This window comes from Gastrolobium bilobum, unplaced genomic scaffold, assembly GCF_033153095.1.
Source record: "Gastrolobium bilobum isolate Gb01-03AN ecotype WA unplaced genomic scaffold, APGP_CSIRO_Gbil_v1 utg1221, whole genome shotgun sequence".
Taxonomy (NCBI): domain Eukaryota; kingdom Viridiplantae; phylum Streptophyta; class Magnoliopsida; order Fabales; family Fabaceae; genus Gastrolobium; species Gastrolobium bilobum.
In genome coordinates, this window is record NW_026897257.1 from 1,241,386 (window position 1) to 1,266,314 (window position 24,929).

General features: G+C 36.7%; 1 protein-coding gene and 1 long non-coding RNA gene across 2 annotated transcripts in view; both read left to right on the forward strand.

Moving 5' to 3' along the window:
• The first annotated feature begins 1,215 nt into the window (after positions 1 to 1,215).
• Positions 1,216 to 3,997, forward strand: LOC133305342 (uncharacterized). The gene is made up of 3 exons (XR_009750760.1): positions 1,216 to 1,308; positions 1,407 to 1,487; positions 3,897 to 3,997. It is a non-coding gene; the product is annotated as an uncharacterized LOC133305342 (long non-coding RNA).
• Positions 3,998 to 6,306: 2,309 nt separating this feature from the next.
• The window catches only part of LOC133305340 (calcium-transporting ATPase 8, plasma membrane-type-like), a 33,420-nt gene continuing 14,797 nt past the window's right edge, over positions 6,307 to 24,929 (forward strand). Inside the window, exons 1-11 of the mRNA XM_061505530.1 lie at positions 6,307 to 6,758; positions 20,896 to 21,012; positions 21,102 to 21,141; positions 22,799 to 22,908; positions 23,000 to 23,131; positions 23,222 to 23,311; positions 23,984 to 24,053; positions 24,274 to 24,344; positions 24,487 to 24,570; positions 24,661 to 24,738; positions 24,819 to 24,890. Coding sequence (XP_061361514.1) covers positions 6,600 to 6,758; positions 20,896 to 21,012; positions 21,102 to 21,141; positions 22,799 to 22,908; positions 23,000 to 23,131; positions 23,222 to 23,311; positions 23,984 to 24,053; positions 24,274 to 24,344; positions 24,487 to 24,570; positions 24,661 to 24,738; positions 24,819 to 24,890 — 1,023 coding nt within the window. The 5' untranslated portion in view covers positions 6,307 to 6,599. The remainder of the gene's footprint in view (positions 6,759 to 20,895; positions 21,013 to 21,101; positions 21,142 to 22,798; positions 22,909 to 22,999; positions 23,132 to 23,221; positions 23,312 to 23,983; positions 24,054 to 24,273; positions 24,345 to 24,486; positions 24,571 to 24,660; positions 24,739 to 24,818; positions 24,891 to 24,929) is intronic.

Here is a 24,929-nt window from a genome sequence, read left to right on the forward strand (position 1 = left end):
CTATGTAGAAAATTTTGAATTAATTTATAGTTAGTCATGTCGCTTTCTGAACCTAAAGTCCCGTATCACGTTTATTATATTTTTGTTTGATATTTTATTCGATAATAATATGTGATTTATTATTTTTTATATTAAAATATTTGAAATTTTTATCATTTTTTAGTTATTTGAGTATGTTTATAATTTTTTAATATAAATTATAAAATTGCATATAATTACCGAGCCATGCGATTGAACCAGTGACCCAGTACCTCGATCGGGTCGATGACCGGACGGTTTTAATAACATTGCTTTTAATGTACGACCGGTCGTACTTAGTTAAAAAGGGGTAGTTGTGGACAACCTTATCTAAAGTGGCTGCAGAAATGTTTTCTTCATGTATATATATATATATATGTATATATATAGTGAAAGATTATATTTACAAACTTTTTATTTACAAACTCTTACAAATTACAGTATGTACTCCCGAAAATATACTAGGTAACCTAGTGTACTTCCGAGAGTACATAGTGTAATTTGCAAAAAATTTGTAAACGGATCATTTCCCATATATATATATATATATATGTATATATGTATGGATCATGATCATTTTACATTGATGTAAGTTACACTCTAAATCACTATTGATTTAATTTTTATCTAAATTTATGATATATGTGAGTCATTAAATGCAAGCTAATCAATGATCAATATTGGTGTAAGACTTTATATTTTTACATCGGTATAAGAATACCTCGCCTCATATATATATATATATAATTTTTTTTTGGTGTTGATATATATATAATTTTGATTTGGTGTATTAGGTCAGTTTTTGAATTTTTTAATTTTTCCCTAAGAAAAAAAAGAAAGAGATTTTTTGAATTTGTTAGTTTATTCGGTTTTTAATTTGTTTTTATTTTAATTAAATCAGTTCAATTTGAACACAATAGTCACCCCAAATATTATTCTATATAAAGGAAGTGCTGGAAGTTGCCACATGAGAGGAGCACTGTTCTTTTTCCAGGCCAAGGATGCTTCATGCCTGTCATCTGTAGTACTTACGGAAGTTGCTACATTAATAATCTATACCTTACTTGATTCTCTAACACCAACAAATTAAAAAGTAAAAAAAGAAATTAAATAAATTTAGCAAAGGGAAATTTCCAGGAAAGAAGGATATATGCGTATATATTTGCAGGAATTAAATAGAGAGTCGCAGAACAAACAAGTGAACTGAGCACTCTGCATTCTCCCAAAGCTATCTCTTACTTTATAGTTAATATTTGTTGTTGACCTGCTGGTATCTGTTATCTGCGCCCGGTATAGTTACCTTTCATTTCATGTAATGTATGTACTTATAAGGTCAAATTTTCAAACTCTAATTGCGTCTTTTTACTATATGTATCTCGGTGTTGCAGATGTCATCCTGAATGCTATTAGCTGCAAATGTTATAATTATATGGCTCAAGGACAAATAGTTCAAGCATCTTTTTGTAATGGTAATAATCTCTCTTAATCAATCTTTTAATACTTTTATCTGTCTTTTAATCTCAACAGGGATTGTTGTGGTGGTGGGAGTTTTTAATACAACTATACAATAAAGGAACGGATGTTCTTACAATAAATAATATGTGTAGGAGAGTAAAACCATTAAACCAGGGACAGATGGCCCAACTCTCAAAAAATTTCTGCAACTTTTCGAAAGTTTTATTTATGTTATATTTAATCTCTTTTTAAAAAGTAAAAATTAACTCTTGACCCCTTCTCAACATAAAGATTTCAAGTTTCGCCTGAATAAAACTTTTTTTGTTTTTCTTCTTAATTTTGGGTACGGTAGTGAGATGTGAAATGAGGAAGTTTGGTTCAATCAAAAAGTTTCGGTAGCTGAGAATTTAGGAACAAATTCTGCATTTGTCTCTTGAACAAATCAGAGTTCGCATAATTTAATAATCTCCATCATCCAGTCTTTACTTTCTTCGGTTTTCTTGTAGAGTTTATTTACATGATTAATGAAAATAAAACATATTCCTTAAACCAATGGCTCCCAAAAATATGTTAACTGTTCATCGGTGTAATTGGTTCGGTTAATTATAGGAGTTCTGAAACATATTTTAGGGAGTCATTCTGAACCGTAGAAGGTTCATAAATCTATCTCACGGAGGTATAGTATGTTGATGTAGGAGTGCTCTTAGTAATCAAGGTAGGAACCATGACTCCACGGTAGCTTCCCGGGTGCTGTATGTAAAAAGGGAGGGGGTGTGTGTGCCCATGCCATGGGGTCCTAGTTCACAAGATGAATCATGAGAAGATAAGATCCCCATGCTTCAGCTGGGGAAGTGGGTCTATCCACAAGTGAGTTGTCCCTCACCTGACATGCTGCTAGTGTAAGGGTATGGTGTGCCCTTCCAGAAGATTCTAGAAGTGTGCTATATCATTAGGCTTGACCTGTTGGACTTAAATAAACCAAAACACATTCTTTGAAAGAGATTTCATTCCATTATATAAAGGGAAAAACTACTCTCCATCCGCTGGGAAGTAGTTGATTTTCCTACAGATACATTGACCTTTTAAATTTTTTATTTGTATTTTTTTATTTTATAATTATGTGGATCCCATTATATAAATTAAGTGGGGTGTTTGCATTCTGTTAGAAAATATATAATAAATGTAGATCACTTAATTTACCTAACACTCAAAACTAGTTTCTAACTCAAACTTTTAAAAGAAAAGAAAAAATATTTGTCCTTTTAAATGACACAATTTGTGTCATTTCACTCTCACAAAGAGGTAGAATCTACATTTTTATTTTTTTCTCATTATATATCTTTTTTTCTCACTTAAAATGACATATTTTTACATCTTTTAAAATGACATATATTTTTTTCCTAAAAGAAATTATGTAGTTGGTTTTAGCTCTCCTTTTTATTTCATTAGACTCTCTATTTTTTCATGTGTTGAATTTTGAATTTCTCTCAACTAGTAGCCAAATCTTTGGAAGTAATATTTTAAATGCTTGTTCGTTTTTATTTTTATTTTTTATTTTTAAACATGTCACTAAGGTCAAAACATAAGTACTACATTAACTGTCATAAATTTATATAGGTAGATACGAATTTGATGTGATAAGAGAGAAATAAAAGCCTTAATCTGAATTAGAGTACGAAATACGGATCTATTTTTCAAATGGGCAAAGAATGTTGATTTGAAGGAGATGAAAGAGGCAGTGATATAGACTAGAGCTCGTAGGTATTTTCGATTAGCCTCAAGAAAGCTGAATGTGTTGAAATGGGGAAGGTGTATAAGGGCTACGATTATTGCCATGACGAGAGTCCAGCAGAGTAATAGCTAAAAAAAGCGAATGAAGAAGATGAACAGTAAAAAGGAGCTGAGGCCCCCTTATATAGGAGGTTAAAGATTTTCTCCGAGTGCACAAAGCGTGATGCCATAACCGTTTGCAGCTCTATGGGCCTCATAGGTGTGAGACTACATGACCTATGACGTGTAAAAAGTTATACGTGCGTGAGAAATATGAGGAAACATGTGTCCAAGGAAGTCTTGTACAACACATGATGGATCTACTGAGCATACATAGGGTTGGTCGAATAGGTCTATCTACATGGTTTTATTTTCTTGTTTATTTATCTATTCCCAAACTGACTTTTAAAATTTTGAAACTAAACCCCAGAAAAATATCTTCCATATAACGGAGACATGGAAGACTCAATACATCCTTATTAAAATTAGAAAAAAAATAAAATATTTAATTTTACTTTTTTTTCTCCCATTCATTTATAACTATAAACACCTAAATCTTATTATATATATATATATTTTTTAATAAAAAAGTAACTACTCCTATATCATTAAAGATATATTCCTAAACTAGGGAAATTTTTATCATGTTCCAGGGCTATGGTGGTCCTCTCATTGAAGGAATGACGCATGTAATTTATTTATTTATTTCCTTCCTCTCCCCTCAATTTCTCTTCACTCTCTCTCTTCAGCCCCACCTAATATTTTATGGGGCTGGAGCGTTAAAGGGTCTGTTTGATTGTGTTTTGGTTTTTTTTGTTCTTAAAACTATTTTGTAGAATAATTATGAAAACAGTTGTTTTCTATGTTTTTTTTATTTTGAAAGTTAAAAACCAAAAAAGAAAACAAAAACAACTCAAGCATGTTTTCTAAATTTGATTCTAAAAACAAAAAAATAGTTACAGTTTTTAAAACTTTTTTTACAAAACAGACCTTACCAAACGAGTTTTTTTGTTCTAAAAACTAAAAAACTGTTTTTGAAAACAGTATTCAAACAGAGTCTAAGGGTATGTTTGATTAGTGTTTAAGAAAACAGTTTTTTTGTTTTGAAAATCAAAAAACAAAAAATTTTGTTTGATAAGAGTGTTTCCTAAAAATAGTTTTAAAAACAATCACTAGTTTTTAGTTTTTAGAACAAAAATCTCAGTACACCTTTGACTTGTTTTTGTTTTGAGAATTACAAAAACACGGAGAACACTCTGTTTTCATTAATGGAAATAGTGTAAATACCAACATATTATTATAAATCATTTAAGATTTCAAGTTTTTCCCCTTCTTCTTCGTTGCAACTCTAACTTTCCTCTCAATCCCTCCGTCTCTCTCCCGTTATCATTATCCTCTTCAATCAATATTCACGAAGAAATAGGGAAAATAATTCCTTATTCGTTTGAAACTAGTTTTTGCAATATATCTAAGTTTTCAGTTATATCTAAACAATCAGCACTGTTAAAGGAACATTCTTTTCTGAAGAAAGTTGCTTAAACACTTGACGGACATGGTTTTCAGGGATCAAAAATTTTTGTTGAGCAGATTCCGAAGAGATTCACCAATGATTGGATCCCAACTTTTGGGTATTTTAAGTGGGCAAAATTACAAAATGAAGAAAATAATCAAACGAGTTTTCTGTTTTCTAACTTTGAAAATATGTTTTCAAAACAAAATTATCAAGCAATTTTTTTTGTTTTTTAAATTTTAAAACTCTTTTAAAAACAATTTTATCAAGTGGATTTTTTTCTTCTTTTGTTCTGAAAAACAATTCTTATAAACAATTCTACAAAATTATTTTAAGAAAAAAAAACTAAAACACAATCAAATAGAGCCTCCTAGAGTAGATCTAACTATGGATAGGTTCCCATTTCAACGGGCCGGACCATTTTTCAGAACCATTCTAATGAGCAAAGGAATGGACCCCATTTGGATAAATATAAAACAAATTAGTAAAAATGTTGACAGACCAATGAATTCTTTATTACCAAGTCTTTTTCAATAGTCATAAAGATAAACAGCTATTTGTAAAATGGACATGGAAACAGATATTAATAACTCCCGCGTATGCATTTGAATTTATCACCAGTCACCGTAATGGCATGCATTCTGCCATAGTCATAGCTATGAGTAGGTGATGGGTAGCACCTATAATCCGTGACACATACCAAACAAATGCAGTTGGTGTTCCAAACAACATACCAGAAAGAGATAAACCAACCTTGACCCGTTTTTCTCCACCAACAACTGAATATCTGGTGTCGTACTCGTGCGTCATAGTTAGGAATGGTTTTCGTGTTATTGCTCATAATATTCAAATTCCTTAGTCAATTATGCTAAGCATTAGTGAATGTGCCTCTTGGCACATGTGCCACACGTCGGTTATTCTCCAACCACACTTGCCATGCTTTATGCTTACCGCATTATCACCCATCATTATGTCTCCTTCATGTGTCAAAACTTAATTTGACAATATAACAAAACCAATATCATGAATAAAATGCCAAGGCATGTACTGATAAAGACTGCATGTTGTTTCAACAATGTTATAAATAATAATAATAAAAAAAGAAGTAAAGCGAATATATTCTTAGGCACATAAATTGAATATTGAATTATTAATTTATTATGCGAAGTTTCGTCGAAAGAGGGAACTTTATTAAAAAATTAGAAAATATATTATTCTGTTTTTGGATATATTCTTGCATAAGGCGAGAATGTCATGAACGGAAATTAATGATTTGTATTCTCAGGTGCGGGGTTGCGTTGTTTATTTATTAATTATTAGTACTTGTTTCCTTCACTGAAGGGTTTCAGGCTTCACAATAAGGTTCAGAGAAACAAGAAGACCGAGGCGAAGACGAAGACTAGAGGAAGACTATCACTATCACTATCACTATCACAGTAAAAAATAAATAGTCTCTTATTTTCCCGGTAAGTCACTCACAACTGTGCTTATACGCATATATAAGCATAATGTATACTGCATTGATAGAGAAATTTTAGAAGCTGGTATTTTCTAGAGAGAGAGAGAGAGAGACGTATTGTACTGTGCAATTGAAATAATTGAGTTGAAATTAGAGACCAGTGAAGTACGACTTTGAACGATAAAGACAAGGATTAGTGAAATTTTTTCTTGAAAATGGTTTGGAGTTTTTCTTGTGAAGAAATAGTTGATCCAGTGAGGTTTGTTCTTAGAGTGGAAGTGGAGCCATTAATAACGAAAACGGTTATCATGATTTACTATGAAGTGGTAGTGAGGGATATATAGAGTTAGTGACGGTGCCATCTTTCCTGCGACAGTTTCAGGAACTATGAGTTTCTCCAAGGGTTCTTCTCCTTGCGACCAGATGCAGCAGCTTGATATAGAGGCTGGGTCTCCCACTGATTTTGATGACCGAGACTACTCTTCTGATCCATTTGATATTACCAGCACAAAGAATGCTCCGATTCAACGCCTCAAGCGTTGGAGGGTATGTGTCAAATTCTTCTGAGTTCTATAACTCACTCACTCTCTTGTTATTGCTATTATTGTCATGTTCTTTTTTTTTTTAAATAATAATATGATTGATATTTTTATTTTCTCTGTTTTACAATTTGTACCCAATATGTGGACATGTTGTTAATTTTACCATTCATAGAGCACTGCTTTCTATCATTTTAATGGTTTTGGAACCAAATTGAGGGCAAAAGAAGGGGGAATGGATTCTCTCAAGTGAGTTTTTCACTTGTCAAGGTCATATGAAGGGAGACATTAACAAAAATAATCTAAACAGAGCTCCACTGATGGGATCTTGTCAATATTTGTACGGTTCTGTTTTGGAGTTTTTGGTGCCTACGTTTTTCTTCATGTTAATAATTCACATGAGAGATCTATTCCCAAAAGAACAAAAGAGGCGAGTGGGTAGGGATTGGGGAAATATTGAATAGAATTTATGCTTTCATGGAATCACGTTTAAAAAGATAAGCAGGACCTGCTCAAATGGCTAAAAAGATACACAATCACAAAGTACTGATTGGTAATAGCAATGTAAATTTGAATTTTATTTCATTTAAAGGTCTATGCGGAAGAAGTGGAACTTTCTTCCCTGTTAATACAAGCTGTTAGCATTCATGCAGCTATCTATTTCATTTTTTGGTACCTAATATTCTTTCTGCAATGGGGGATATAGGACAAGTTTCTAGTATCTGTCTGTCATGAGTTCTCCATTGATTTAGAGGTCCAAAAGTGTGGTTTTAGGATAACAGATTATACAAGGTTCTTTTCTTTATGGTTTTTGTTTGTTTAATACATATATGTTTTCTTAATTCTAAAATTAACAAAACGAGGGAACAAGAACCTATCTGCACAAAGCATGAAAATGATGAGGATGGATAAAAATATACAATACTTTAAGAAAGATAAGATGGTTGAAGTTCTGTCACCCAAGATTCAGCATTTTTTGTTGGGACGGGGTCCCTCAAATGATTTGCGCTAAAGTGTTTACTGCCTGGTACAACTAGCAGGGCATTTCAATATTAACGCCCAGTACAACTAGCATGGCAATTCAGTATTACCGCCCAGTACAATTACTCGGTTTGGACTACAGGCTTTACCGCCCAGTATACACATAATCAGACGGGCTAATGTCTTCAAGCTTTATGCTCAACAATTTAGTCTTACCGGTCGGCAATTTAGTATTACCGGTCAGCCATCACATATGTAATAGATTAGAGATAAAGAGAAAGATATAGCAAATTTTAATGTAGAAAACCTCCCATAAGAAAGAGGAGTAAAAACCACGGGACAAAAGTCCAAAAAAACTTCCACTATGAAATAGTTGGATTACAAAGAGATTCAAATTTCCCTAGTAACACTAGAGGTACACTCAAACCTTACCAACAATGGTGGTACACTCAAGCTTTACTAACAATGGTGGTTACAAGTTTCTTCTCTAAAGAGATCTTTCACTTAAATTTCTCTTTGGAGGATACACACACTCACAGTATCTAAAAACTTCTTACACAAATGGTTTCATCTGCTTATATAGGTGAGAAGAAATTCTACATCTTCTTCCAAAGTCTTTAGCAATGATGAGGTGGGTAGTATTTATTGAGGTGGTTGCGTTTAGACATTGAGCCATGCACCCATAAATGAAGTGTATGCTTAGCCACCAAGCATTAAAGGAAGGAACACACCCAAACAAATCTCTCCCTTCCGACTTTAATGCGTCAAGATTAGCAGTTCACCGGTTGGGACTTAGCAGCCCGGCACCTTGACAACAGTTTTCAAATTTCCTTGTACCAACCGGCTTTGTCATCATGACTGCCCAGTTCTGGTCAATATACACCTTGGCTAGTTCAAGTTGTTTTTCTTCTATCACCACCCGATCAGTGATACCTCACATCAATATGTTTCGTACGGGAGTGATAAAACAAAATTCTTTGCTAAGTGGATTGCACTTTGATTATCACACTTCAGTTTATATTTGTCTTGTTCATGGCCGAGTTCAAGGAGGAACTTCTTCATCTATATCTTCTCCTTGCAAGTTTCAGTCGCCACTATGTACTCAGCCTCCATTGTAGAAAGTGTAACACATTTATGCAGCTTTGATTACTAGGAGACAACATCTCCTCCAAAAGTCATCAGATATCTAGTCGTCAACTTCCTTGAGTCGAAATCTGCCCCTAAATCAGCATCCATAAAGCCTTCAAGTTCGGCCTTACCTTCTCCAAAACAGAGGCATTAGTTGGTCGTTCCTTTAAGATATTTGGAAATCCATTTAACAGCTTCCTAGTGTTTCTGGCTGGGATTAGATCAATATCAGATGACTATTCTAACAACATATGATAGGTCGGGTCTTGTGCAAACCATTGCATACATCAAACTTCTGACCGTGGGCTGGTATGAGATCTTCATCATCTCGTCTTTCTCTTCATCAGTCTTTGAGCATTGCTTCTGACTTAGCTTTATGTGTCCGGCCTGGGGGTGCTCACAATTTTGGCCTTGTCCATGCTGAATCTTCTTCAAGGATTTGCTTTGCAAGGCCAAGGACCTTTATTGAGAAGGACGAGCTCAAAGCCTTCTTCAGGGCAGCAATCTTTGACTTGTCTTGCCTTACAATCAGCATATAATCAACATATAAAAGTAAAATTAGGAAATCTCCGACCTTATACCTCTTAATTAGTAGTGGTCGACCTTCGTCTTCATGATCTTATGCTCGGTTATGAAAGATTCAAACTTCTTGTACCATTGCCGAGGGACTTGCTTCATGCCGTATAGACTCTTCTTCAATCGACAAACTTGATCTTTTGGACCTATTGCTCGAAACCCTTCAGGTTGTTTCATATAGATCTCCTCTTCCAGGTCACCGTGAAGGAATGCATTCTTCACGTCCATCTACTCAACTTCTTAGTCCATTGAGACTGTCATAGCTAATATCGATCGTCTTGAAGTCATCTTCACGACAGGAGAAAATATTTTGTCAAAATCAACTCCTTTATTCTGATTGCAACCTTTCACTATAATCCTGACTTTGTGTCTCGGCCTTTGGCTGGTCGCCTTATACTTGATTTTGAATATCCATTTATTCTTCAGAACTTGTCTTCCTTTAGGCAATTGGTCTACTCATAAGTTTGGTTCTCTTGTAGAGACTTCATCTCTTCTTTCATTGTTTTTTCCCATTCATTCGGATCGGGACTTGACATGGCCTCTTCATAGCTTTGTGGTTCTCTTTCTTCAGCAACCATAGTATACTCATCAGGTGGATACTTGGTGGATAGTCGTCTCACTCTAGTCGAGTGTTTGTTTTCGGTCGGTCAAGTTGAGTGTCCTGCACATTGTTTTTTTCTGGGTGATCGCTATGTATGTCATTTTCTTCATTTCCATCGTTCCCGGTCGACACTTCTTGTTCATTTTCTTCAACATTTTCTTCCCCAGTTTCTGCCCGGACAGGGGGAATGGAGTCTTCATGCAAGATCATTTTGGGCTTTGAGATGTCTTTGATGTTTCATCTTTATGAAAGATCATATCTCTGCTTCTAACAATCTTCCGGTTGATTGGATCCGGTTGAGATATATAAAACCATTGATGTAGCCTCACCCAACAGCTTAAGCTTTTGGGTTGAATTGGTTCTTTACATGGTATCAGAGCCTCGTGTCCCGGGTTCAATCCTCGCCGCCACCCACTTTCTTTCAAGTGGAATTTCTTTGTTCGCACAGGTAGGTGGGCTTGTGCATTGTCCACCCTTCAAGCCCAGTAGGCTCTCGTGTGAGGGGGTGTGTTGAGATATATAAAACCATTAATGTAGCCTCACCCAACAGCTTAAGCTTTTGGGTTGAATTGGTTCTTTACAGATCTCAAAGTCTATATCCAAACTAACATCTTAGTGAATCGAGGTAAATAAATTCTTTTGTTTTGGCGTCAAGCTTCGCATTTTCATCTTGGGGGATATGAACAAACGCCTGGCAACCAAACATTTTCAAATGATCATATGTTGCTTTCCGACCGATTTATATTTCTACTGGAATTTTTCCTTCAAGTGGTCTGGATGGTGATAAGTTGATAAAATCAGCAGCCGTTCAGACAACTTCACCCCAGAATGACTTAGGCAGCTTGGCATGTGATAACAAGCATCAAACCTTTTTCTTCAATTGCTCTATTCATCCGCTCAACAACTCCGTTTAGCTGAGGAGTCTTGGGGGGCTTCTCCTTAAGTCTTATAATGGTTGCTCGACAGTAGGTATCAAACGGGCCGCAGTATTTCCCCCCGTTATCCGGTCGGACTACTTTCAGCTTCCGCCTGGTCTCCCTTTCTACCATGACATGAAATTCCTTAAAGGCTTAGAAAACCTAGTTTTTAGATTTTGACAAATATACCCACTCTTTGCGAGAATGGTCATCAATAAATAAAATAAAATATTGAGCCCCATGGAGCGATGTCGGTGTAGACGAGGTCTAGAATATACATGTGTCGTCTAGGTTGATCCGATCGGGAAAATGATACTCTGTGCTGCTTTCCAGCATAGCAATGTGAACCGCTTTCTAGCATTTGCCAATTCCGCATGGTCATCAGTTCTTGCCTCCCGGGCGACAAGCCTTTATTGTTCTAGATTTGAAGACCTTTTTCACTCATGAGGCCAAGTCTTTTATGCCACAGTTCCACACTAGCTTCACCCGTCCATAGTGCATTGGCTTCTCTATCATTTATCTTCTTTTGTATAACATACAGGGAGCCCTCTTTCTTTCCTAGGGCAACCACCAAGTTACCTTTGCCTAGTTTCCATCTTCCACCACCAAAGTAGTTCACTAATCTTGCTGGTGACTTGGTTTTCCATCTTCACAACTCTAAAATCACCGCTTCTATAGGAAGAAAAGAAGCTCTTGTGTGAGGTGATGTGGAAAGAGGCAACTGAATCAACAATCTAGGCACAATCATCATAGGCTACATTCATAAAATTATCCTCTCCAAGGAGGAAGATTTCGTCATCAGCATTTGCAACCACAACAGTGGTGCTCTTATCCTCTTTCTTCTTTGGATCTATCTGGTTTGGCTTAACATTGCCGGCATTCTGGTCTTTCTTCAATGTTCGACAATTTGGCTTCTTGTGGCCGAGCTTCCTACAGTAGAAGCAGGTCAATTCATATTTAGGCCTTGACCGGCTTCTGGACTTGTCATGACCTCGACTCTTACTTCTTCCTCGTCAATCGGTCTTTCCTCTGCTCTCAGCAACGTTCGCTTCAGACGTGCTGAAAATTCATCTTTCTCTTCTTCTGGACTCCTCGTTCAGGAGGTTGTCTGTTACAATGTCCATTGTCAATTTTTCTTCTGGAGCCGAATTGCTCAAAGTCACTACCAGAGTATCCCAGCTTTCTGGCAGCGAACTTAAGAGTTGTAGAGCCTGGAGCTCATCATCAATTTTCATCTCAGTTTTAGAAAGCTGATTCTCAACACCTTTGTAATTGTTGAGGTGTTCAATTAACTTGAAAAAGGGTATTCTGATATATTTTAGAATTGTAAATAATCTGTACAAAGGGTTCTCTATTTATAGAGAATACTTGACCTAATTTTGACCTAATGGGCTTGGCCCAATACAACAAATAAATGACTAAATAAAAACTAAATAATAACTAAATTATTATTTACAACACTCCCCTCAAGCTGGGGAATAGATATTTATCATTCCCAGCTTGCTAGTAAGTTCTTGAAATCTGTCTGAAGGAAGCCCATTTGTTAATAGATCAGCTAATTGACGCCCAGTAGGAATGTATGGAGTGGTAATCAACCCGCTATCAAGTTTCTCTTTGATGAAATGGCAGTCGACCTCAATATGTTTAGTCCGATCATGTTGAACTAGATTATGAGCTATATAAATAGCGGACTTATTATCACATAGCAGCTTCATAGGTCCCTCACATTTTATTTTGAGATCATCAAGTACAATTTTCAGCCACAGTAACTCACAAATGCCTTGAGCCATAGCTCGAAATTCAGCTTCTGCACTTAATCTGGCAACCACATCTTGTTTCTTACTTCTCCATGTCACCAAGTTACCGCAAAGAAACATGCAATAACCAGTGGTAGAACGACGGTCAGTCACGGATCCAGCATAATCAGCATCTGTGTAGACTTCTAAAGATAGATTGCCATCACGTCAGAATAATAATCCTTTACCAGGAGTACCTTTAAGATACTGAAGAATTCTCTCTACTGCTTGCATGTGTTTTTCCTTTGGATCGTGCATAAACTGACTGACAACACTAACAGCATAAGCTAGGTCTGGTCTAGTATGGGCCAGATATATCAATTTCCCAACTAGCTGTTGATATTGTCCTTTATCAACTGGAGGACTCTCTTCTTCATAGCCCATCTTGTGATTCTGCTCAATAGGAGTATTAGAGGGTTTACACCCGAGCTTTCCTGCTTCTTTGAGAAGATCAAGAACATATTTCCTCTGGCTGATAAAAATTCCTTTGCTTGAATGAGCTACTTCTATCCCTAAGAAATATCTCAGTTTCCCAAGGTCTTTGACTTCGAACTCAGAGGCAAGCCGTGTCTGCAGAATCTGTCTCTCCACAAAATCATCACCTGTGATAATAATATCATCAACATATACAAGGAGCACAGTAAGCTTCCCATTTTGGGAGTGCTTGAAGAAAAGAGTGTGATCTCCTTGACTCTGTCTATATCCTAAGGTCATCATAACCTTAGTAAACCTTCCAAACCAAGCACGAGGTGACTGCTTCAATCCATACAAGGCCTTTTTTAATCGACAAACTTTATTTTCCCCCTTCACAGAATCAAAACCAGGCGGGATTTCCATGTAGACTTCTTCTTCTAACTCACCATTGAGGAAAGCATTTTTCACATCAAATTGATTTATATCCCAATTGTAATGGGCAGCAAGGGACAACAAGATTCTCACTGTATTCATCTTTGCAACTGGAGCAAAGGTTTCTTCATAATCAATGCCATAGGTCTGAGTGTAATCTTTGGCGACTAATCGAGCCTTGTATCTCTCAAGAGTGCCATCAGAATTATATTTTAGGGCATAAACCTATCTGCACCCTACTGCTTTCTTTCCGTTGGGTCTATCAATAACCTCCCATGTTTTATTTTTCTCCAACGCATTCATCTCCTCTTGCATGGCTTGAGCCCAATTCCCATCTTTCAAAGCTTCATGTACTGATTTTGGGATTGAAGTAGAATCTAGTGCTGAAACAAAGCTTTTGTGTTGCACAGAAAGATTAGCAGAGGAAACAAAATGGGAGATAGGGTATTGAGTACAAGAGGGACAGGAAGAACAAGATTTCTTGGAACAAGATCTTTTTCCTTTTCTTAAAGCAATGGGTAAATTATCAGAAGCAGTAGTAATGGGTAAGTCATCAGAAGTATTAACATCTTGATCAGAAATATGAGATTCAGGACTTACCAATGGTTGAGACGATTGAGGTTGCTGTTGAGGCAATGTGGGTTGTTTCCTTCTTTGATATACCAATTCAGGTGTTACAATCTTCCGTATCTCTGGTGTACTTGATGTATCAGTCATAAGAGGATCAGTCACAGGAGGATCAGACATAGACACATTAGGAACAGGAACAAGAGGAAGAGACATTGACACAGGTGAAGGAGTAGACACTGAAGTTTCAAAGAAGGAAGGTGATGAGTCTTCTGGTGAATTATTCTCCCCCTGAAGATGAGGACCTTGGAAAAAGGACTCAGATTCCTGAAATATAACATCCATAGAAACAAAAAATTTCCGACTTCCAGGGTGATAACACTTGTAGCCCTTCTCATCAGGAGCATATCCAAGGAAGACACATTTTAGAGCCCTAGGACCCAACTTACTGCGATGCTGTTTATGAATATGAACAAAGACAACACACCCAAACACTCGAGGAGGAAGACTTTGCAAAGTTGGAACAGAAGGAAAAAAAGAAGTCATGGAGTGAATAGGACTTACATGATCGAGAACCCGAGTGGGTAGACGATTGATCAAGAACGCTGCAGTAAGAATGACATTTCCCCAATAGCATTTGGGTACATGTGTTTGAAACAGTAAGGCACGAGCAACTTCAAGAAGGTGACTTTTCCTTTCAGCAACCCCATTTTGTTGAGGGGGTGTCTACACAAGTAAGTTCATGAATCATACCTTGATTTTGTATAAATTGGGAAAAAGAGTGATTGACATATTCAGTACCATTATCTGTCCTTAGTCTTTTGATTTTTTTACAAAATTGAGTCTCAATCATTTTATAAAATTGAAAGAACAGTTGTGGTACCTCAGACTTTTCATGCATTAAGTAAACCCAAGTTACACGAGTGCAATCATCAATAAAAGAAACAAACCATTTATTTCTAGAAGAATGAGGGACCTTAGAAGGACCCCAAACATCAGAATGAATAAGATCAAAAGGTTCAACACTTTTAGTAATACTAGAAGGGAAAGACACACGATGATGCTTAGCAAACTCACAAACATCACAATGAAAAGACTCAACAGACTTAGACAAAAACAAAGACGGAAATAAAGACTTGAGTAAACTAAATGGAGGATGTCCCAAGCGCTTATGATGAAGCCAAATTAGAGAATCAGCAGTTGACTGGCCATGTGACAGTAAGATGTGATCCTTAACATGAGTTGCAGGAGATTGTGACACCAGATAGTACAGCCCACCTTGCTCTTTAGCACCCCCAATCGTCTTCCCTGTGGCGAGATCCTGAAAAACACAGTGAGTAGGAAAGAAGGTTACAGTGCAATTTAAATCTTTTGTGATTTTATGAATAGAAAGAAGATTAGTAGAAAGTTTAGGGACATGAAGAGCATCTTTGAGATGTAAGGAAGACTGTAATTTTATGTTACCAGAACCCGCAACTGATGTATGTGAGCCATCAGCTACGGCTATCGTATGAGTGCCAATGGTAGGGTTATAAGAAACAAAGGGGTCAGCACAACAAGCCATATGATCAGTAGCACCAGAATCAACAACCCAAGAATGTTTAAAATCAATACATGAAGTAAGAAAAGAAGAAATTTTGGAGCTCATACCAGTCATAGCCAAATCACTAGTACCAGATGGCTTACTCAGAGAATCAAGTATGGTCCGAAGTCGTTCCAACTCATCTGGACGAAATGCAGGTTGGGTCTCATTAGGTGTAGGAGCTATATCAGAAGAAGTAAAATGCGCTTGACCACGCATCCTTGCCATCTTTTCTAAGACGGTTTGTTTTCCATGGAGGCGATAGCGTATATCCTTGATATGACCTGTTCTTTTACAATAAGAACACCAGCGATCATCTTTCTTAGGTCTAGAAGATGCTCCATCAGAATATTTTGGAAAGGAACTCCTGTAAGTAGAACCATCCTTTTTTGTTGAAATCATAGCAGACCCATCAGTGGGTTTAGAAGCAGCACCATCATTTGATGATAACATGACAGATTTATCAGGGTTCATCATAACACCCCGACGATTCTCCTCTCCCCGAACAGTATTGAAAACAGCAGAAAGGGATGGAAAAGTTTCTTAGCCAAGTATCTGAACCCGAATAGGATCATACTCAGAATTCAAACCAGCAAGAAAATCAAAAATACGCTCATTTTCCACCTCCTTGGCTAAAGCAGTAGCATCTGCAGTACATTTCATCTTCAAACTCTGAAATTGATCAAGTTCAGTCCATAACTCCTTCAAAGTGCCATAGTACTCGGTCACGGATAAAGAATCTTGTTTTGTAGTGAATATTTTATTGCGCAATTCATAGCGCGCAGCCATATCCTGTTTCAAGGAATAAATGGAGCGGACAATTTCCCAAATCTCCATAGCAGAAGACAAGAACATACAATGACGACCCACTTCAGGAGTCATCGAATTCCACAACCAAGTCATGATAAGAGAATCCTCATTATCCCAAACAACAAAATCGGGATCTGTGGCAGCAGGAGCAGGGCCATCAAGATGAGCAATCTTATTGCGACTCTTGATGGTAGTACGAATGAACTGAGACCACGACAAATAATTTGATCCGTCAAATCGATAACTCTGATGTAGACTTGGAAGATCATTGTGACCAAGAGGGGTCACCACAGATGGGGTAGAATTTTTTTTAGATAAGTTTAGAGTTGAATCACCGTCGGAAGCGGCCATACTGCAAAAAAACTCAAAGAATAGTACCAAGAAGCCAAAAAATCACGAAAAATTACCAAACGACGTCCGATCAAAGAGGTGAGCACAGATCCAGAACGAGCTTGGAGAGTCGATCAAGACTGCACCGGTCCGCAGCCAATAACCACCGTCACGCGCTGTCACGCGCCGGTGAAGCTGGCGGCGCGTGAGATTCACGCGCAGGGAAAGAAGCGGCGCGTCTGACGTCCGATCGGGCTGGGCTTTTCAGGCGAAGGTCGTCCAAGGGTTGCGAACCTATCTGGGGCTGATCGGAGTTGAATGGCCGCCAGAAAGAAGGTCAATCGCGATGAACAGTGTTCTTCGTTAGTGAAAAACACGTTCTGTTTGAAGGTGACGATGAACAGTTCTGTTTGGGGTCTTGTTACTGAGGAAGATGAGAGAAAAACAAAGAGAAACAATGATCTCTCGGTCCAAGAGGTCCCCGGAAAATTTCTCCGGTGGCGGCTGATGGCAGCGAGAGATGGGAAACAAAAAGAAAGGTTTCGTAGGCGCGGAAGCAGAGCCCTCAAGATCGAGAGCTTTGATACCAACTTGAAAAAGGGTATTCTGATATATTTTAGAATTGTAAATAATCTGTACAAAGGGTTCTCTATTTATAGAGAATACTTAACCTAATTTTGACCTAATGGGCTTGGCCCAATACAACAAATAAATGACTAAATAATAACTAAATTATTATTTACATGGTATCAGAGTCTCGCCGTCCCCTACTTTCTCTTGTGGAGTTGCTTAGCACAGGTAGGTGGGCCTGTTGCATTGTCCACTCTTCAAGCCTAATGGGCTTTTGTGTGAGGGGGCGTGTTGAGATATATATAGTCCCACATTGGTTATATGAGCAACTAATGTGGAGTTTATAAGACCTTGGGCACTCCCACCCTTCGAGCTAGCTTTTGGGATGGTGTATCCCAAAGTTCTTTACAAATTATACTCATGTCGTCCTTGTATTCAAGCTTTATATGTCGGCGAACCAGGTGTGCTTTGTTCCTTGGAGTCTTCTTTTGAATCATGGACTCCAGCTTTGTCTATAATTCGTGAGCATTGGTTAACTCAGAAACATGCTCAAAGAGGCTTTTGTCGATGTATTTCCTGATCGTGGACACAACCTTTCAGTTTAGGATCTTCTTTTCTATCTCTTTCTTTCCTTCAGGTCGCTCGACACTGAGGATAGGCTCATACAAGTCTTTGCAATACAAATAATCTTTTATCATTGGTCACCAATAAGTAAAATTATCAGCGGTCAGCTTAAACATATCTCCGTCGTGGGAAATGCTGGTCTCCATCTCGATACCTCAAAACCCTTTATGACTGGACTCTTATACCATTGTTGGGATGAGGTCCCTCAAATGATTCGCGCGGAAGCGTTTACTGGCCGACACAACTAGCAGGGCAATTTAGTATTACCGCCTAGTACAACTACTCGATCTGCACTATAGGCTATATCGCCCGGTGTACACACAATCCGACGGGCTAATGTCTTCAAGTTTTCCGCTCAACAATTTAGTATTACCGGTCGACCAGCACATACAAAACAGGAAATGTAAGAGATCAGAGATGGAGAGAAAGTCATAGCAAATTTTAACGTGGAAAACCTCTTCTAAGGTAGAGGAGTAAAAACAACGGAACACAAGTCCAGAAAAACTTCGACTATGAAACAATAGGATTACAAAAGGATTCATACTTAGTGGCACTAGAGGTACACTAAAACCTCACCAACAATAGTGGTACACTCAAGCTTCACCAACAATGGTGGTTACAAGTTTCTTCTTTAAAGAGGTCTCTCACTTAAACTTCTCTTCAGAGTATACACACACTCACAATGTCTAAAAACTTTTTACACAAATGGTTTCATCTGCTTATATAGGTGAGGAGATTGTGTTCATCAATGATGGGGTGGGTAGCATTTGTTGAGGTGATTGTGTTCAAACATTGAGTAATGCACCCATAAATGAAGTGCATGCTTAGCCACCAAGTTTTAAAGGAAGGAACACACCCTAACATTTTTAACAAAAGATCTGGAGTAGATTGGAGAATTTGAAAAAATGCAGTAGAAGTTCCAATTGAAGCAATTTTTGGGATGTTCGGCACTAGTTTGAACATCTTGTGAATCTTTTCCAACACACTATATGCAAAGGATTGGAATCTTGGTGCTTACTTTGCTTACTGCCATTTCTTTGCCACAATTGGATCAGCCAATCATAAGAAGCATTACATTGAATCCCTTTATATACTTGTAAAGAGCACATGTAACGTGTTGTCAGGACTAACAGCAGCAGTCCAGGATATTTTCTGCCAAAATCAACATAAACAATATTAGTTCTTTATCCTTCTAGAGAAGCTTGGTAGTGAAGGGCTTACCCCTGCTCATAAGTTTGGGAAAAGTACTTAAGAGGCTGAGAGGAGGCCAGCTTTAAGCCTTTGACTTGTGCGCTAACTCCAGATATGCTTAGTAACAGAGAATATTTTGAGTGAAGATTGTGTTGCATCCATTTCAAGTTTTATCAACAACCATTCAGATGTAGAGAAGGGAAGAGGGAGGACATATTCCTGTAATTATTTTAAAAGAGTTGTGGTGTGGTTGAAGATGAATTGAACCCAATGTTAACTGGATAGTAAGAAGAATGCATCAATTAGGAAGCTACAGTGAGATCAAACCATATGTTTCTTGTAAAGGCCATCGAAGGATAATGTGCTGGTCCTCTTACAGTGAGATTCAGTTTCTGAAATTTTTTGGTTTATTATAATTTGAAGTGATGTGAATTTCATTTTTTTCTTGAGTGTACACTGTGGGTTAAAGAAGTCTTGAGTTTAGGGTTTTGGAATTCAGTTATGGCAAATAAATTTGGATTCGAAAAGACCATTGGATTGTTGGGTTTCATTCTCTGTGCCTGCTGAAAAATATAAATATCTTGTTTTTAATGGGACAACATCAACATCAACAGCACCTTTAACCCAAGTTAATTGGAGTCGGTAGTAGATGAATTCAATGATAGATAAGAGGAGATTAAAAAAAAAAAAAAAAATAACAATAGAATAAAATAAATAAATAAAAATAAAAATGAAGTTTTTCTTTCATGACTGAAAGCCTGAAAGGTCATGAGTTTGAATTCAGGAAACAACCTCTTTGCAATTATGCAAGGGTAAGGCTGCGTACAAGGATTGCCTCCATCCCACACTCGCTAGTCGGGTTAAATAGGGAGTGGTTTTTAATGGGACAAACCTGAGGAAATATTTAATTTAATATTTTAATGTTAAGAACATTGATGCCATTAATGGTTGCAAATAAAGCAAGAATGGAGTCGGGGACTAGGATTTTATAGCTCTGAACAGTGATGTGAGCACTAGCTGAGAAGTCAAAAAGAAGAAAGCAAGAAACTGTGCTCTCAACTCTTCAAAGTCAAGTCTCAATTCTCACCTGTCGACTTTTTTTACTTAATTTGTAATGAGATACTTCGGAAGTTTAAAATTTTCCTTCCTATATTTATGCAATGAAAGAAATCATTCAATTACTGGTTTTATATATTACTGGAAAATTTAAAAACTCTCACATGGCAAGAAGTTCAAGTACAAGTTAACTGACTACAGTACCGGGAGTTGCTTCCAAATTGACACTTAATGATTGAGTTTTTCATGTTAGTTTAAAGAATCAATATAAAATTCTGTCTACGAGCATGGCTTTTCTGAAGTTGCAGTTATGCCTCTGCAAATATAAATTTCAGTTTCCAAAACTGGCTGAAGACAAGATATAGAGCATTTTCTTGATCATGCACCATGGACTTGAAGTCACCTTCATTTATGGTTTCAGCAGTATAGTGTTGCTTGTAATAATTACTGTATTAACATCAATGGCTTGTTGTATTTGACTATTTTGATGCATTATGTATTTATTTTTTATATCTGGGAGACGCTGTTTTGTTCAATAACTAAACAAGAAATTCCTTTTGTTTTTTTAGCAAGCGGCACTTGTGCTTAATGCTTCTCGTCGATTTCGTTACACCTTGGACTTGAAGAGAGAAGAAGAGAGGAAGCGAATATTGAGAATGGTTATAGTGCATTCACGGGCTATTCAAGTTTGGTTCCTTCAGTTGACTTTCTCTATTATTGCTCATGTTTACACACTTTTAAGTTTACTAATTAATTAATTATTCTACTCTATTAGGCAGCACATCGTTTCAAGGAAGCTGGGAAGCAAGTGAACGGTGAGTAGTTGGATTGTTCTCACTACTATTTGTTTATAAATTGTAGCATACTAGTAACTCATAGTAGTTCTTCTATTTATGATTTACTCCTGTCTCCTGATTTGCAAGAACTGCCTTTTTTGTAACTAGATTTTAACACTCATTTTCATTCTTGTTCTGCAATTTATAAAGTTCACTCTCTTAAATTATTCTTTTGTCCTTTATATCTTTTTGTTTAATTTGTTATTCTGCTTATGAGTTAAGTACTTTGGTCTGTTGGCTATTCAGGCTGTTAGTTCTAGTAGTTGGTGAACAAATTATTGTTTATTATTGTACTTTATATCTTTTTGTTTAATTTGTTATTCTGCTTATGAGTTCAGTACTTTGGTCTGTTTGGCTATTCAGGCTGTTAGTTCTAGTAGTTGGTGAACAAGTTATTGTTTATTATTGTACTTTTTAGCATGTTTGCTCATAAACATTAAAGGGTCAATTTTGTTAAAGCTATGGTATTCATTTGATCAGCTGTGTTGAGATATATAGTCTCACATTGGTTGTATATGCCACTAATGTGGAGTTTATAAGGTCTTGGGCACTCCCACCCTTTGAGCTAGCTTTTGGGGTGGTGTATCCCAAGGTTCTTTACATGGTATCAGAGCCTCGCCGTCCCCCACTTTCTCTTGTGGCATTTCTTAGCACAGGTAGGCTGGGCCTGTTGCATTGTCCACTCTTCAAGCCCAATGGGCTCTCGTGTGAGGGGGCGTGTTGAGATATATAGTCTCACATTGGTTGTATGTGCCACTAATGTGGAGTTTATAAGGTCTTGGGCACTCCCACCCTTTGAGCTAGCTTTTGGAGTGGTGTATCCCAAGGTTCTTTACAAGCTGCATATTGGCCTGGAACAAGTCTGGAATTATATTTTTTTTGACATCACTGATCTCTCTTTGATAAGCCATGTTAATGCCTTAATATTCATGAGTTGCTGCATATTGGTCTGGGAACCCCGTGGCTTAGAAGTCAAGTATTATAATTGTTTTGACAGTTACCATTTTTTCTTGAAATTTGCTTCTAAGATTGGTGTCTGATCTGTTTAATGTGGCCCAATTATCATTTTTTCACTTCAATTTCCATTAAGATTTCAATTATATTTTTGTGACATATTCATTCCCCTTTATATAGTTTGTTTCTACATATTTACATGTTAATTTTCAGCATAAATAATTTTTAAGAATTATTGTTAGTGAGATTTTAACGGTCTTACCTAATGATTGAAAGTATTCTCATTATCGTCAGCGTAGTCTTGGGGATTCCAGCGCTGTCTTTTTATGATGATAAATGGTGTTTGTAATACTATGTTATTCCTACGGGAAATATAAATATTATGTTGCAGGAATAGAAAACCAATTTCCTGCACTCACTTCGATTTCAGAGCCACACTTTTTTTTTTTAAATGTGGGGCCCACTGTTTTGTGGCTGCAGGAATCTTCCACCTTCTTCCTGTAACATGACAGAATCAAAACCCTATTCCTAAACTGCTTACAGGATATATCCATTTATCATTTATGATGATATTGTTGGACAGGCACATTTTATTTCTTTTTTGAACTAGCTACTAAAGTTGATCTGTCTTTTTTCTTTTTTTTTAATATTGATGATTAGTGCTTTTAACTGTTATGATCAGGAACTGTAAAACCTTCTTCAAGCTCCACTGGAGAATTTTCAATTGGACAAAAGCAACTTTCTTCAATTTCAAGGGAGCATGATACTACTGCTCTGCGGGAAATTGGAGGGGTAAGTGTGCCAAGTGTAATTTTCTTAATTTGGTAATGGTATTGATTAGTGTCATAAATATTCATATGATTCTTATGAATCATTTGTTAAGGTTAAAGGGTTATCACATTCACTGAAAACCAATTTAGAGAAGGGAATTCGAGGTGATGATGCTGACTTGGTAAAACGGAGGAATGCATTTGGTTCCAACAATTACCCTCGAAAGAAAGGAAGAACTCTTTTGGTAAATTTTGGAATGCATTGACCATTTGATGATCCTCTCTTTATTAGAGGGCTATTGTATTGATGTCTTCGTCTTTGTTGTCTTTCACAGATGTTTATGTGGGATGCTTGCAAGGATCTGACCTTGATTATTTTAATGGTAGCTGCCATGGCTTCATTAGCACTTGGGATAAAATCTGAGGTTAGCTGAGAAAGTTATGGTGCAATTATTTGTTCCTATATTGCTGAAAAAAATAAATAAATTGAATCCTGTTATGTGTCTTTCTCATACTAGTGCTGGAATTTGAGCCTGCTTGAATTTGGTGTCTTGATGAATGTTTAATTTGATATAACCCTTGCATATTAGTTGAATCTGTTCTAACCAGAATTAACGAAAATCTTTGGTTTGTGAAGCTGTTGGAGGTTATTTATGGTTCTTGAGCACAATTTGGTTCTAACCACCACTCCCCATTAAACCCCATCTAGAGAGGGTAGGGTGAGGGAAATCCTTGTACTCAGCTCTTACATATTTGCAAAGAGGCTGTTTCTTAGATTCGAACTCGACTCTTCAATCACGAAGGAGCAGCTTTACCACTACTCTAGGCTCGCCCTATTTAATTTGGTTGTAATAACGTTAAAGTAAATTGCAATCTTTTGGGAGAGCTTCAAGACTAAATCATCATATTTTTTATGATATATCTGTAAATTGCACTATTTTGACTTTTATGTTATTCCATCAATTCATTCGTTTGACCTTTAGTGTTCCATAGCCTTTATATTTTCAGTTAGGACCTTTATAATCTAGGATAATAATATGTTTTTGTTAATGCTGAGAATTAGGTTGACCCAGTTCAGAATTAATTTTCTGTTTCAGGGTATTGCGGAAGGATGGTACGATGGGGGAAGCATTGCTTTTGCAGTTATTCTAGTTATTGTTGTTACAGGTATTAATATTTTGTCTTTGTAAAGGTTATAATGCATTAAAGCATATGTTTTATGATTCTGTTTCTCGGTTTGCTATTTCATATAAAGTGTGTTTGGTGTAGACACAAGTCCATGATCAACTTTGTCATTTATTGTGGAGGTTATCATAATATTTATATATCTAGTAATGTTCTCCTTTGAAGGGCACATTACCCTCTTTCGTTTCTCCTCTTTTTGTAGCTGTAAGTGATTATAAGCAGTCTCTTCAGTTTCGAGACTTAAATGAGCACAAGAGAAACATACATTTGGAGGTTTGTTTTGTTTTTATTTTTTATTTTTTACTTTTAGGTGGCTTAGCTATACTTTTTGATAATTGTTATTATTATTATTTTTTAAATTATTATCAGTTTATCAAAAAAATTTAACCTTATGTTTCAATTTGTTCTTGAGAAGGTTATTAGAGATGGTAGAAGAGTTGAGATCTCCATATATGATGTTGTTGTTGGTGATGTTATACCCCTTAATATTGGTAACCAGGTACGTGAGCTTATCTTTTGTCAATTTTGCATATCATACCTAATGTTGCATTTCCTTCTTGTTATTTAGTTCTTAACTGATGTTTTCTAGGTCCCTGCTGATGGAATTTTGATCACCGGTCACTCTCTTGCAATTGATGAATCAAGTATGACCGGGGAGAGCAAGATTGTAAGCATTTATTTCTATAATGAGGAGAATAAGAATACTTCTCTCTTTTCCTAAGTTGACAACAATTTCCCTTTTTGCAGGTCGATAAGAATTCTAATGAACCTTTTCTGATGTCTGGATGTAAAGTTGCCGATGGCAGTGGCACAATGCTTGTAAATTTCAGACATTCCTTTTCCCTTCCATTTTGTAAT